The 12,962-nt window shown below is 47.5% G+C and overlaps 1 protein-coding gene across 3 annotated transcripts in view; it reads right to left on the reverse strand.

Annotated features, from left to right (window-relative positions):
* FIG4 (FIG4 phosphoinositide 5-phosphatase) overlaps positions 1-12,962 on the reverse strand; it is a 384,735-nt gene that overhangs the window by 41,613 nt on the left and 330,160 nt on the right. For all 3 annotated transcript variants that reach the window (XM_075340061.1, XM_075340062.1, XM_075340063.1), the window contains one exon: positions 11,953-12,039. In XM_075340061.1, the coding sequence (XP_075196176.1) occupies positions 11,953-12,039 (87 nt within the window). The remainder of the gene's footprint in view (positions 1-11,952; positions 12,040-12,962) is intronic.

The following is a 12,962-nucleotide window of genomic DNA, read 5'->3' on the forward strand; positions in this document are numbered from 1 at the left end:
TCAAAACCACCACAGTACAGGAATACTGCTCTAGAACTACCATCAGTACAGGAATACATTTCCAGAAGCACCATTAGTACATGAATACTACACCAGTATAGCATGAATGCAGGAAGCCAGCCTTTTCCATGTTCTCTGAGCCATCTGCCAATTTAACAACCAGCTACGGGAATGGCCAATTTTCTTTCCTGAGTGGACGGCAAAATGTTGTCCTATGCTATACATTTCGGACCACTGAATGAGGTCACCCCCTTGCTGCGGCTGGGGAAAGTAACCTGCCTGCTACACCCCTCTCTAGTTTTTCTGCTGCATTACTGTATAGTAATGGGAGTTGGCAATATCCAGTTCTCAATTTGTTTCCATGTTTCCTGAAGGCATAACAAATGAAACTTGAGACAGCATAAAAATATTAAATACAACTTACAAATAGCAGGTGTAATAATTCCTTGCTGAGAATCTTGGCAAAAGGCACATTAAGACACAAAACGCTAATTTTGTAAATTACCTAATGCATCAAAGCTTTCACTTGACAATATGGTTGGCATAAACATTTATGTCTGCATACAGGGCTGTATTTTGCCTTCATGCTGCCCTAGGCACTTTAAGTGGTCGCGCCCCTTAGTGACAACGTAAAACTGAGTTTTCGCACACGACATCTGTTTAAGGCAGATCTACTCTGTAGCACACTTTAAAAAGTATCAATAAGAAACGAACCCCCCCCCCCATGGGAATCACCACAGGCACATCAAAACATAGCATGAGTATAAAATATTCCCACCACACCGTCCCCACTTATATACTGTGACTGTGACACTGCCCCTAATAAACACCACACTGCCCTCCCTTATAAACTACTGTATATGCACCACACCTTCCTCGATTATGAAATATGATCTGTACATTGTGAGGAGGGAGCAGCATGATGTGAGGACAATGTCCCATGCATGCTGCCCCCTCCTCACAATGTCCCATGCATGCTGCCCCCTCCTCACAATGTCCCATGCATGCTGCTCCCTCGTCACAATGTCCCATGCATGCTGCCCCCTCCTCACAATGTCCCATGCATGCTGCTCCCTCCTCACAATGTCCCATGCTTGCTGCCCCCTCCTCACAATGTCCCATGCATGCTGCCCCCTCCTCACAATGTCCCATGAATGCTGCCCCCTCCTCACAATGTCCCATGAATGCTGCCCCCTCCTCACAATGTCCCATGAATGCTGCCCCCTCCTCACAATGTCCCATGCATGCTGCTCCCTCCTCACAATGTCCCTTGCATGCTGCCCCCTCCTCACAATGTCCCATGCATGCTGCCCCCTCCTCACAATGTCCCATGCATGCTGCCCCCTCCTCACAATGTCCCATGCATGCTGCCCCCTCCTCACAATGTCCCATGCATGCTGCCCCCTCTTCACAATGTCCCATGCATGCTGCTCCCTCCTCACAATGTCCCATGCATGCTGCCCCTCCTCACAATGTCTCATGTATGCTGCTCCCGCCTCACAATGTCCCATGCATGCTGCTCCCTCCTCACAATGTCCCATGCATGCTGCTCCCTCCGCACAATGTCTCATGCTTGATGCTCCCTCCTCACAATGTCCCATGCATGCTGCTCCTTCCTCACAATGTCCCATGCATGCTGCTCCCTCCTCACAATGTCCCATGCATGCTGCCCCCTCCTCACAATGTCCCATGCATGCTGCTCCCTCGTCACAATGTCCCATGCATGCTGCTCCCTCCTCACAATGTCCCATGCTTGCTGCCCCCTCCTCACAATGTCCCATGCATGCTGCCCCCTCCTCACAATGTCCCATGAATGCTGCCCCCTCCTCACAATGTCCCATGAATGCTGCCCCCTCCTCACAATGTCCCATGCATGCTGCCCCCTCCTCACAATGTCCCATGCATGCTGCTCCCTCCTCACAATGTCCCTTGCATGCTGCCCCCTCCTCACAATGTCCCTTGCATGCTGCCTCCTCCTCACAATGTCCCATGCATGCTGCCCCCTCCTCACAATGTCCCATGCATGCTGCCCCCTCCTCACAATGTCCCATGCATGCTGCCCCCTCCTCACAATGTCCCATGCATGCTTCTCTCTCCTCACAATGTCCCATGCATGCTGCCCCCTCTTCACAATGTCCCATGCATGCTGCTCCCTCCTCACAATGTCCCATGCATGCTGCCCCTCCTCACAATGTCCCATGCATGCTGCTCCCTCCTCACAATGTCCCATGAATGCTGCTCCCTCCTCACAATGTCTCATGCATGCTGCCCCCTCCTCACAATGTCTCATGTATGCTGCTCCCGCCTCACAATGTCCCATGCATGCTGCTCCCTCCTCACAATGTCCCATGCATGCTGCTCCCTCCGCACAATGTCTCATGCTTGATGCTCCCTCCTCACAATGTCCCATGCATGCTGCTCCTTCCTCACAATGTCCCATGCATGCTGCTCCCTCCTCACAATGTCTCATGCATGCTGCCCCCTCCTCAGTGTCCCATGCATGCTGCCCCCTTCTCACAATGTCCCATGCATGCTGCCCCCTTCTCACAATGTCCCATGCATGCTGTCCCTCTCCATGAGCTCCTAATGCTGCCTTCCTCTTTTCCATAATGAGACCTTCATGTTGCCCCACTCATGCTAAGACCACCACACTAACGCTTATGCTGAGACCCCCCCACACACACTACCTCACTCTTGATATTTACTCCCCTACATTGCTCCACTCCATACTGATCCCACACATGCTGCCCCTTCTTCACAATGAGCTCCCAATGCTGCCCCCTCTTATTCTGAGTCCTTACACTCCCCCCACCCAATCGATTTTGTCATTGCACTATCCCTCATCCCTTGTCCTCTGTCTCTAGCATTAGCCCCTCTCTCCCACTCCCCCAACATCAGCCTCTCTCCCCCAGCATCAGCCTCTATCTTCCCTCAGCATCAGCCTCTCTTCCCCAGTCTCAGCCTTTGCCTCCCCCAGCCTCAGCCTGCCCCAGTCTCCGCCTCAGCCTCCCTCCAGTCTCAGCCTCCCTCAAGTCTCAGCCTCAGCCCCCTCCAGTCTCAGCCTCAGCCTCCCTCCAGTCTCAGCCTCAGCCTCCCTCCAGCCTCCCCCCAGTCTCAGCCTCAGCCTCCCTCCAGTCTCAGCCTCCCTCCAGCCTCCCCCAGTCTCAGCCTCTGCCTCCCTCCAGCCTCCCCACAGTCTCAGCCTCTGCCTCCCTCCAGTCTCAGCCTCTGCCTCCCTCCAACCTCCCCCCAGTCTCAGCCTCTGCCTCCCTCCAGCCTCCCCCCAGTCTCTGCCTCCCTCCAGCCTCCCCCCAGTCTCTGCCTCTGCCTCCCTCCAGCCTCCCCCCAGTCTCTGCCTCTGCCTCCCTCCAGCCTCCCCCCAGTCTCTGCCTCCCTCCAGCCTCCCCCCAGTCTCTTCCTCTGCCTCCCTCCAGCCTCCCCCCAGTCTCAGCCTCTGCCTCTCTCCAGCCTCCCCCCAGTCTCAGCCTCTGCCTCCCTCCAGCCTCCCCCCAGTCTCTGCCTCTGCCTCCCTCCAGCCTCCCCCCAGTCTCTGCCTCTGCCTCCCTCCAGCCTCCCCCCAGTCTCTGCCTCTGCCTCTCTCCAGCCTCCCCCCAGTCTCAGCCTCTGCCTCCCTCCAGCCTCCCCCAGTCTCTGCCTCCCTCCAGCCTCCCCCCAGTCTCTGCCTCTGCCTCCATCCAGCCTCCCCCAGTCTCAGCCTCTGCCTCCCTCCAGCCTCCCCACAGTCTCAGCCTCTGCCTCCCTCCAGTCTCAGCCTCTGCCTCCCTCCAGCCTCCCCCCAGTCTCAGCCTCTGCCTCTCTCCAGTCTCAGCCTATGCCTCCTCCAGCCTCCCCCCAGTCTCAGCCACTGCCTCCCTCCAGTCTCAGCCTCTGCCTCCCTCCAGCCTCCCCCCAGTCTCAGCCTCTGCCTCCCTCCAGCCTCCCCCCAGTCTCAGCCTCTGCCTCCCTCCAGTATCTGCCTTTGCCGCCTCCCCCCCCCCGCATGCGCAGATCTCCGGTCTGCATTAGAGACACTCCCACGCTCCTTATGAATCCACTTACCTGCTCCAGTGCCCGCCGCCATCTTCCTGGCTCACGTGAGTATCCTCTTCTGACACCGGCTTCCATCACGTCCTCCGCGGCGTCCTGCTGTGAGCTCTGCATGTGACGTCCACACAGCAGTGGACGCAGCACAGAGGAAGGAGCTGATTGGCGCGCGCCTGTGACCCCGGAAGTGCAGGCGCCGGCAGTTCCGGGGTCAATCAGCTTCCTGTGCTCGGCGGCCACAAAAAAAAAAAATGTAAAAAAAAAAAAAAAAAAAAAAAAAATTTTTTTTTTTTTTTTTTTTTTTTTTGCTGCCAGAAGGTGCCGCCCCTCACAATCTGCCGCCCTAGGCACCGGACCACGGGTGCCTAATGGTAAATACGGCCCTGTCTGCATACCAAACTAATAATACTCCAAATTCTGTGTAAAGGCATTGTCTACTTTTTAAAAATATTTCTTAAAATGCCCGTAACTGTTTATGGTACCAAATTTCGAAATTACATCATATTCTACTCAAGGTACTGAGTGGAAGGTCCCAGGTGAGATAAAGTTATTCAGCGCCTGCAAATATATAGACAACAGAATTAACTGTGCCTGCTTAAGCACAGAACGTATTTAACAACTGATCAATGCTTATGCAGAAGAGGTTGTACCCAGGGAAGGCTGAGAAATCAGTAAAAGTCACCTGATTTTACCTTGTGACCATCTTCCATCCTGTGATTTCAAAGATCACAACTTATCAGTATTTACATAGCTCATACGATGGCAAATAAAGGCCTTCCACTGGACAGCTGGGATAAAGTATTATCATTTATGTGAAAAAAAACATTTAGAGACTAAGTCCTAGGACACACGGCGAGAAAAACGGTGTGAGTGGAATGCAATAAAAAAATCACATTCCACTCAGACCAATATTACTCTATGGGGCAGCTCCCATGAGCGATTATTTTCTCAGCCATAATCAGAACGAGAAAACAGTCGAAGCATGCTGCGAGTGGAATGCGATCATGTTCCACTTGCACCCATAAAAGTCTATGGGGCGAGAGAAACATCGCATTGCTCTCGCATTACACCGGTGTAACGTCAGAACAGTACAATTCTCGCATCAGCTGGCAACAGAGAAGACAGGGAGATAAATCCCTCCCTCTCCTCCGCAGCTCCAGCCCTCCGCAGCGCTGCCCCCCCCTCTGCAACTGTGGTCTGATCGCACAATCGACCACAGTCGCATGACACTCGCATGGCAGTCGGCTCCTGCTGTGCTGCGAGTGTGTGCCGAGTGTCATGCGAGCAGTCGCACAAATCCCTGTGTGGTCTCGGCCTAAGAGATATGCCTCTGCTCTGTGTCAGTCATTGCACTGGCTGCCCATATATCACAGGATTCAATTAAAATTGCTTGTTCTCACCCACAAAGCTCTCCACAGTGCGGCACCCCCTTACAATTCCACCCTCCTCTCTGTCTATCACCCCACCCGTTCTCTACGCTCTGCAAATGACTTTCGACTAACATCCACAGTAATTCGAACCTCCCACTCCCGGATCCAAGACTTCTTTTTAGGGCGGCCTATCACACTCCCTAGCCAAACTAAATTCACATAGTCCCTCCACAACTTCTCACAACATAACCCAATGTCAAACCCCATGGCACCCAAATGCACCTCAAGGTTGTGGCCAACTGGCCCAGGAAGCCATTATCTATCCCCCATTTCTATGAGATGGCTGGATTGTCATGGTAAATAAGCACTTGTACCTTGCCCCCGCCATCTCATTGTAGACTGTAAGCTCTCACGAGCAGGGTTTGTGACGACATGGACACCCAATGCCTCTAATGGGTCAAAGTTTCTTAACATTCAGCCACACGTATTGTTCTTATGTGTGCTAAGTCATGTTTGCTTAGCTATTGTTCTCCAGACTCTTCCAGTAATCATTGTATTGTAGTTGTGTATTGCTAATGTATTTACTTTAGTAGTCATTATCTAGTCTGTGCATTCCAGACTACATGTATACCCTCAGTCTTTCTGTGGACATCATTTGGCTGAACATTGTCCATGCAGCTTGAGATTCATCCAATGGGAGAGGCGATCTTGTCCAACCAATCGATGAGGAGTATATCCAAGTGGAAGGCTGTGGCTATAAAAGGGATTTCTTTAAGCCACCAGGTGGTTGTTGATGGATGCTGATGGATCCAGTCTAAGCTCTTAGGAGCTGACTAGAGGATCAGGATATCTTATGGCTTCAATCTAGGGACTCCGGTTCCGGTTGGAGACCATATCCACAGCCTAGGGATTTCGACTCTGGCTGCCAGGATTGTATCATCATACCAGGATACCAGGACTACCTAAGGAGGACACTCAGGTTGGGACAGTTCAGTCACCTGTTACAGACTTTGCAGACCTCAGACAGCTTCCTAAATCTGGCATTATTTCTTTCTCGGTGGGTGCCCGCCAAAACCGGGGTGCTGCAGGATTGGAGTAAATAGCCCTGGAACCTCTGAGGCATGGACATTCTAAATCCCTGGTGAGCCAGCGGAAGGGTGAGACTCTGTTGCCTGTTACATTTGTGTTTTGCTGGTTATGTGTTATGTGCCATTAATTGTTTGGGGATCCAATAAAGTCTAATTATTGTGATTCCCTCACCCTGTGTTGTCTGAGTAGTGTTACGCCCACGGTTAAGGAGGCCGGCATTCAGTTGAGATGAGCCCTGAGCCACGCTGTCTTTCTAAAGGCGGCGGGTTTTAGCGGACGAGAGCACCCACTGAGCCCCGTGTCTCCACAGGGTTGTCTTTTTCCCTCTAAATATTGTATTTTCTATAACTGTTACTTGTTTGTATATGATCCTCCTGAATTGTAAAGCACTGCAGAATATGTTGGCGCTATAGAAATAAAGATTATTATTATTATAAAGCCGCCAAACTTTTTAAAAGGAACTACTTACTTAGGGAAATGTTATTTACTTGCAGATATGTGGTTAGCCTGCAGGTAAATAGCATTACAATGCTGTCTGTCCACCTCCTGTGGCAACCACGAGAAAATTAACATTTCCTCTCACAAGTCACTGGTTTTCAGTTATAGGAGTGTCCATGCAAAGATTATAGTCATTGCTCACTATACTGTGAGCGACCGTTGTAAGCATGCCTGTGCACTTTGACTGACAGCTGACTTTGGAGTGAACTGTTAATCCAAATGGGGGACATTCTTAGAACTGACACTCACTGTGTACTATAGCTGCCACATGCATGCCACTATGACTGAAAGCTGGTGGCTCTTGGAAGAAAATAAGTTTATTTTCTCCTGGTAGCCACACTTGCAGTAAGGCAGACTGACAGTATTGTAACACTATTCACCTACAGATTAACCCCATATGTGCAAGTAAATAGAATTTTATGAGGTGACAGCTTCGCTTTATTGCAGCATTGTGCTCTGCCTGTATTTGCTCAGTGTATAGAGAGTCTTATATAAAATCAGCAAACATTCCATAAAAATCATGTTGACTTAAAGCTGGCAATTTCCGTAAAGCAAATAAATTGCATAACAATAACAAATAGTGTTAGCCTGTGTCTGTATTCCCAGCTGCTTTTATGTTATATAATAGAAAATACGGTCTCTGACCAGTGCTCACCTCAAGCCAAAATGAAAAGAGAAGATAGAGCAGGTTAAATAAACTTACAGCAGCAGTGACGCAACATGTCGGCAACTTAATTATCTCTATAGTACAGGGCATTTTATTCTGAATAGATAGAGCACTCAATGTTTGATAAGCAAGGAACATAGGAATATATAAGAAAATTAGAAGAATTTTCCAATTAACAGTTGCAGTCAGAATTGTTCAATTCCACTGCAATTTGGGTTATTGCAAACTGCAGAAAGGTTTATTAGTAAAATTTACAAACAGATAAGAATCATTTTAACAGCTCAACACCACATACCGTATACAGTGGGGAAAATAAGTATTTGATACACTGCCGATTTTGCAAGATTTCCCACCCACAAAGAATGGAGAGGGCTGTAATTTTTATAGTACGTACATTTCAATTGTGAATGACAGGGTAAAAAAATCCAGAAAATTACATGGTGTGATTTATACATTTATTTTGCTTACAGCACGATCTAACAGGCTTCCATGCCCTGAGGTCACCAGATGACTTTGGAGTACTTTGGCAACTACTGGCACTTATGATTATGTTTGGGAGGGGGGGGGGGCAATTGTTTAAAAGGGGGGCATTTAACACTCTTAACAACATAGATGCTGCTGTCAAAATTGCCAGCTGTATTTAAGAGTTAATCGGTCCTGATCGGTTCAAAAAAACGATTGAGACTAATGACGCATGTTTTCACTGACACTTACAGGATTTTCGCCTGCGGGGGGGAAGGGGAGTTGCGCTATTTACTGGTTATTGATTGCAGTTTTAAAATGGCAGTGAGGAAATAAGGCCCCTTAATGGACCCGGTTTCATGCATATTGGTGGTTGACAAGGAGTGATAATGCTTTGATCTAAAAGAAAGATATCAAACATTTTTTAGCTCATACCATCAACCTGATCCAGGTAGATTTTTTATTTATTTATTTAATAATTTATTTTTTTAAATTCTCTGCTCATAAGCAGCATTGTGGCTCAGAGGCAGTGCAATATTGAGACAATTTCTGTACATTTTGCAGAATATGTTGGCACCATGTAAGCAACATGAATAAATACATTAATGTGGTGATCTGTGAGATATAGGATCAAATAGTGAAACAAGGTGAGGCATGTGTGAGAGAATGGTGACTTTTATCTGTATAATATAAGGATGCATATGATAGGATAAAGGGAAGAAAATCCAAAATCTTTGTTACCATGGCAACTAAATTCCTTGGAGAGAAATGCTGCTGCTGTATGTTTGTTGATCCTGATATAGACAAGTTAGGCTAGTTTCACACTACGTCTTTTTAACATCCGCTGAAAACGTTTTTTTAGCGGAAGTACGGATCCTGCTTTTACAGCAAATAACGTATGCAAACGCATATGTTATTTTGCAGGATCCTGCACTGGATGTTTAGGGGCGGGCATTGGAGTCATGTGATCGGGAGTGAGGGGAGCTAGACTGGGAGGAGGCTTCTGACAGCTGCAGACGCTGGTAACCAAGGTAAACATCGGCCTTGGATACCCGATATTTATCTTGGTTACGAGTGTCTGCAGCTGCTAGGAGCAGGGCTGCCTGCACGCGTAACCAACGTAAACATCGGGTAACTAAGAGAAGTGGTTACGCGATATTTACCTTGGTTACGAGTGTCCGCAGCTCTCAGGTGGGAGAGAGGGAGGGAGAGAGGAAGGGGGAAAGACAGATAGAGAGAGAGAGGGTGAGGGAGGGAGTAGAGAGATAGACAGATCACGCGAGACTGGTTCTGGGCATGCTCAGTACTTTCTGGGCATGCTCAGTACAAAAGCAGGATCCTGTCTATCAGCACGCCAGCGTTCACCTGCGTTTGCGTGCGTTATAGTCAGGATCCAGCAATTTGCAGTATTTGGACGGAGCTCAAAAACGCTACAAGTAGCGTTTTTGAAACATGTTAAAAAACTGCAAGTCACTGGATCCTCACTATAACGCAGGCAAACGCAGGTGAACGGATGTTAACGCGAGTCCATTGCAAATGCATTGAAATGAAAACGCATTTGCACTGGATCCGCTTGTCCGCTAAAATAACGTTAAGGACGGATGTTAAAAAGACGTAGTGTGAAACCAGCCTTAAAGACTTATTATGCAAATGTAAAGTTAATTACTGCATTTTAAACTGATGTTATCTTTCATGAAAACACTTAGGCGGGCTTTGCACGTTGCGACATCGCAAGCCGATGCTGCGATGTCGCACGCGATAGGTTCCGCCCCCGTCGCAGGTAAGATATCGTGCGATAGCTGGCGTAGCGAAAACTATCGCTACGCCAGCTTCACATGCACTCACCTGCCTTGCGACCGTCGCTCTGGCCGGCAACCCGCCTCCTTTCTAAGGGGGCAGGTCGTGCGGCGTCATAGCGACGTCACACGGCAGGCAGCCAATAGCGGCGGAGGGGCGGAGATGAGCAGGATGTAAACATCCTGCCCACCTCCTTCCTTCCGCATATCCTACGGAAGCCGCGGTGACGCCGGTAGATGTTCCGCGCTCCCGCGGCTTCACACACAGCGATGTGTGCTGCCGCAGGAGCGAGGAACAACATCGGACCGTCGCGTCAGCGTAATTATGGATTACGCCGACGCTGCACCGATGATACGATTACGACGATTTTGCGCCCGCTAATCGTATCATCTAGGCTTTACACACTACGATGTCGCATGCGATGCCGGATGTGCGTCACTTTCAATTTGACCCCACCGACATCGCACCTGCGATGTCGTAGTGTGCAAAGCCCGCCTTACATGAATTTATGCAAAGGAGTAACAAGAGGGAAGACCCAAGTTTCTTGCTCTCCACTTCATATTGCTACATAATGGGGTTCTACCAATGATAGGTAATTGTATGATGGGGGTCTGCACGAAACGATTCCCACCGATCCTGAGAAGTGGCTCCGCTACTCTGATAACTCTGATGTCCAGCACCCACTCTACACTCAATAAAACCCTACGTATGATTCACATTTATGTTACCTTTTTGTGAAGGGGTTAATGGGATAGAAAAATCCAAAGGCCTAAACATATGTACCTATATCCAATCTACAAATTTGACCCTCTATTTGGGTTTGCATGGATATGTGCCCATGTTAACTATTTGGTGCAGAAATTTCGGCACCATTTCTGCAACTCTTGGCAGAAAAAATGCAAAAGGCATGTTTTTGCTGTGTGTTTTGATGCATTTTTTACATGCGATTTTGGTGCAGATTTTTCCCATTCATTGATTTGAGTGAAATCTGTTTTTGCGGATAGCATTGACATTCTGCAGGTTTAAATCTACACCACATCTGCAACGAGAAAATAAGCAACATGTGCACGAGAATAAAATCCGCGGCCATTTTCTTGAAGTCTATCACGTCAACCACCGGCAGGCTCAATAGAGCTCCGCAGCAGGCTCAATTGTATCTGCTGCCTTCCGGCAGGCTCAGTAGGGCCCACCACGGCCCCCCCGGAGCCTGCATTATTGCCAACACTCCTGAGCCGCAATATTCCAGGCCACAGTATCACCGACCCTCTGTCCTGTGACCCCGCTCCACCACACTGCGCCAACACGGTAAGCTTTATCTGGATTATAACACGTACCACCATGTTCCCCCCCTTTTTTGGGGAAAAAAGTGCGTCTTATAATATGGAAGTGGGGCCCTCACTTAAGTATAAGCTGAGAGGGGCTTTTTCAGCATAAAAAATGTGCTGAAAAAGTTGGCTTGTACATGGGTACGTTTGGTAATCTTAATTGTACGAGCATCTCGTATTTAAAATACAGCTTCAAGGAACTTTTCAGAAACACTGTCCTGTGTGTGTTAATATGGAATAACACTATTTCTGGTGATTATATGACTTGCTAAGTGCTTTTCTCACTTATTTTTCCCCCCAGCAAGGCTCTGTTTCTTCTTGTAACTGACTCTGAATTGGTGGGTGGAAACTTGCTGCTATGAATTTTCCAATGCACAGCACACAAAAAACAAAAAAAAAAAACAAAAAAAGAAGAGTATTCCTGTTCTATTTCCCTATGATAGCAAAAGGACAGAAAAAGCAGCATTTACATTACAAGGTTTCTTATATCTGCTTGTTCTGCTGATTTCTGCCAAGTTTGTTGAAAGTGCGGTACCCAATTACAGCACCAAGTCAAATTTAAGGATTGGGGCATTTTTATCTTGACGTGATACTAAATGAAAACACATGGTCAGCTGCAATACCATATTATTCCTTATGAAAGCACAATGAACGTCATGTCAAAAGGATGAAAATGAAATACTCAAATATTAGTACGTACAGTTTCACGATTGTGTCCATGGTCCATTGATTGGCTTTTAGGTGTCTTTTGTCTTGCTTGTGTTGGCAGAGTCCCAAATGTACGAATCTAATGCAAACATTTAAATGTAAATTATAATTAGTCCAAATAATTAGATTGACTTACACTAGGTTTATGAATAATAATAATAATAATAATAATAATAATAATAATAATAATAATAATAATGATAATAATAATATATTTTGCAATTGGTCTTGTTTTTTCTAAATATGAGTAGTCATATGATAGAAAATATATTGAAATATTTCATAAAAAGTAGTTGACACTTCACATTTCTTGCAGTTCACTTGTCATCAATTTGCAGCTTTTATAGCACTGCCTGCTCTCTACTAAAGGGATTTATGGGTTATAATTTCCTGCAGATTATAATGGTCTACGACATATATCTAACAGTGGCTGTTGAGAGAGTTCTTCAGATGAACCAGCTTTTATAATGTCTTATCAGAAGAAGACTGTTGCACCATATACTATAGAATCTGGATGCCAAGGCAGTTGCAGAAAGCTTTGGACATCAAGCATTTATCATAGGCCAATAAAGTTGAAGGGGTTGTCCATTACTAGGACAACCACTTCTGATTCCACATGTTTCTCCCAATTAAAACAATAAAGTCCATAACCTCCTCCCATACCAAAACCTTCCCAGTGGTGGCATGGCCCGCGGTGCCAGGGCTCACATGATATTGTGACGTAATTCAAGCCCCACTTCCAATCAGCGCCGGCTTCTGTCTCCCCGGCTTTGGAGAAAAAGGGCAATCAACAGGAAGTGAGCACAGCTGCAGCACTCATTTTCTGTTGAATTAATAGTTTAGTGCAAAGATGGGGAGACAGAAGCTGGTGCTGATTGGACGTGGGGCTCGCATGACGTCACAAAGTCATGTGAGCCGCAGTACCACTGGAAGGGCACTGGTACTGGAGGGGAGTATAGGGGTTGTCCTATTAGTGGACAACCTCTTTAATCTCTGCTCATT

This window comes from Anomaloglossus baeobatrachus, chromosome 3 (assembly GCF_048569485.1).
Source record: "Anomaloglossus baeobatrachus isolate aAnoBae1 chromosome 3, aAnoBae1.hap1, whole genome shotgun sequence".
NCBI lineage: Eukaryota > Metazoa > Chordata > Amphibia > Anura > Aromobatidae > Anomaloglossus > Anomaloglossus baeobatrachus.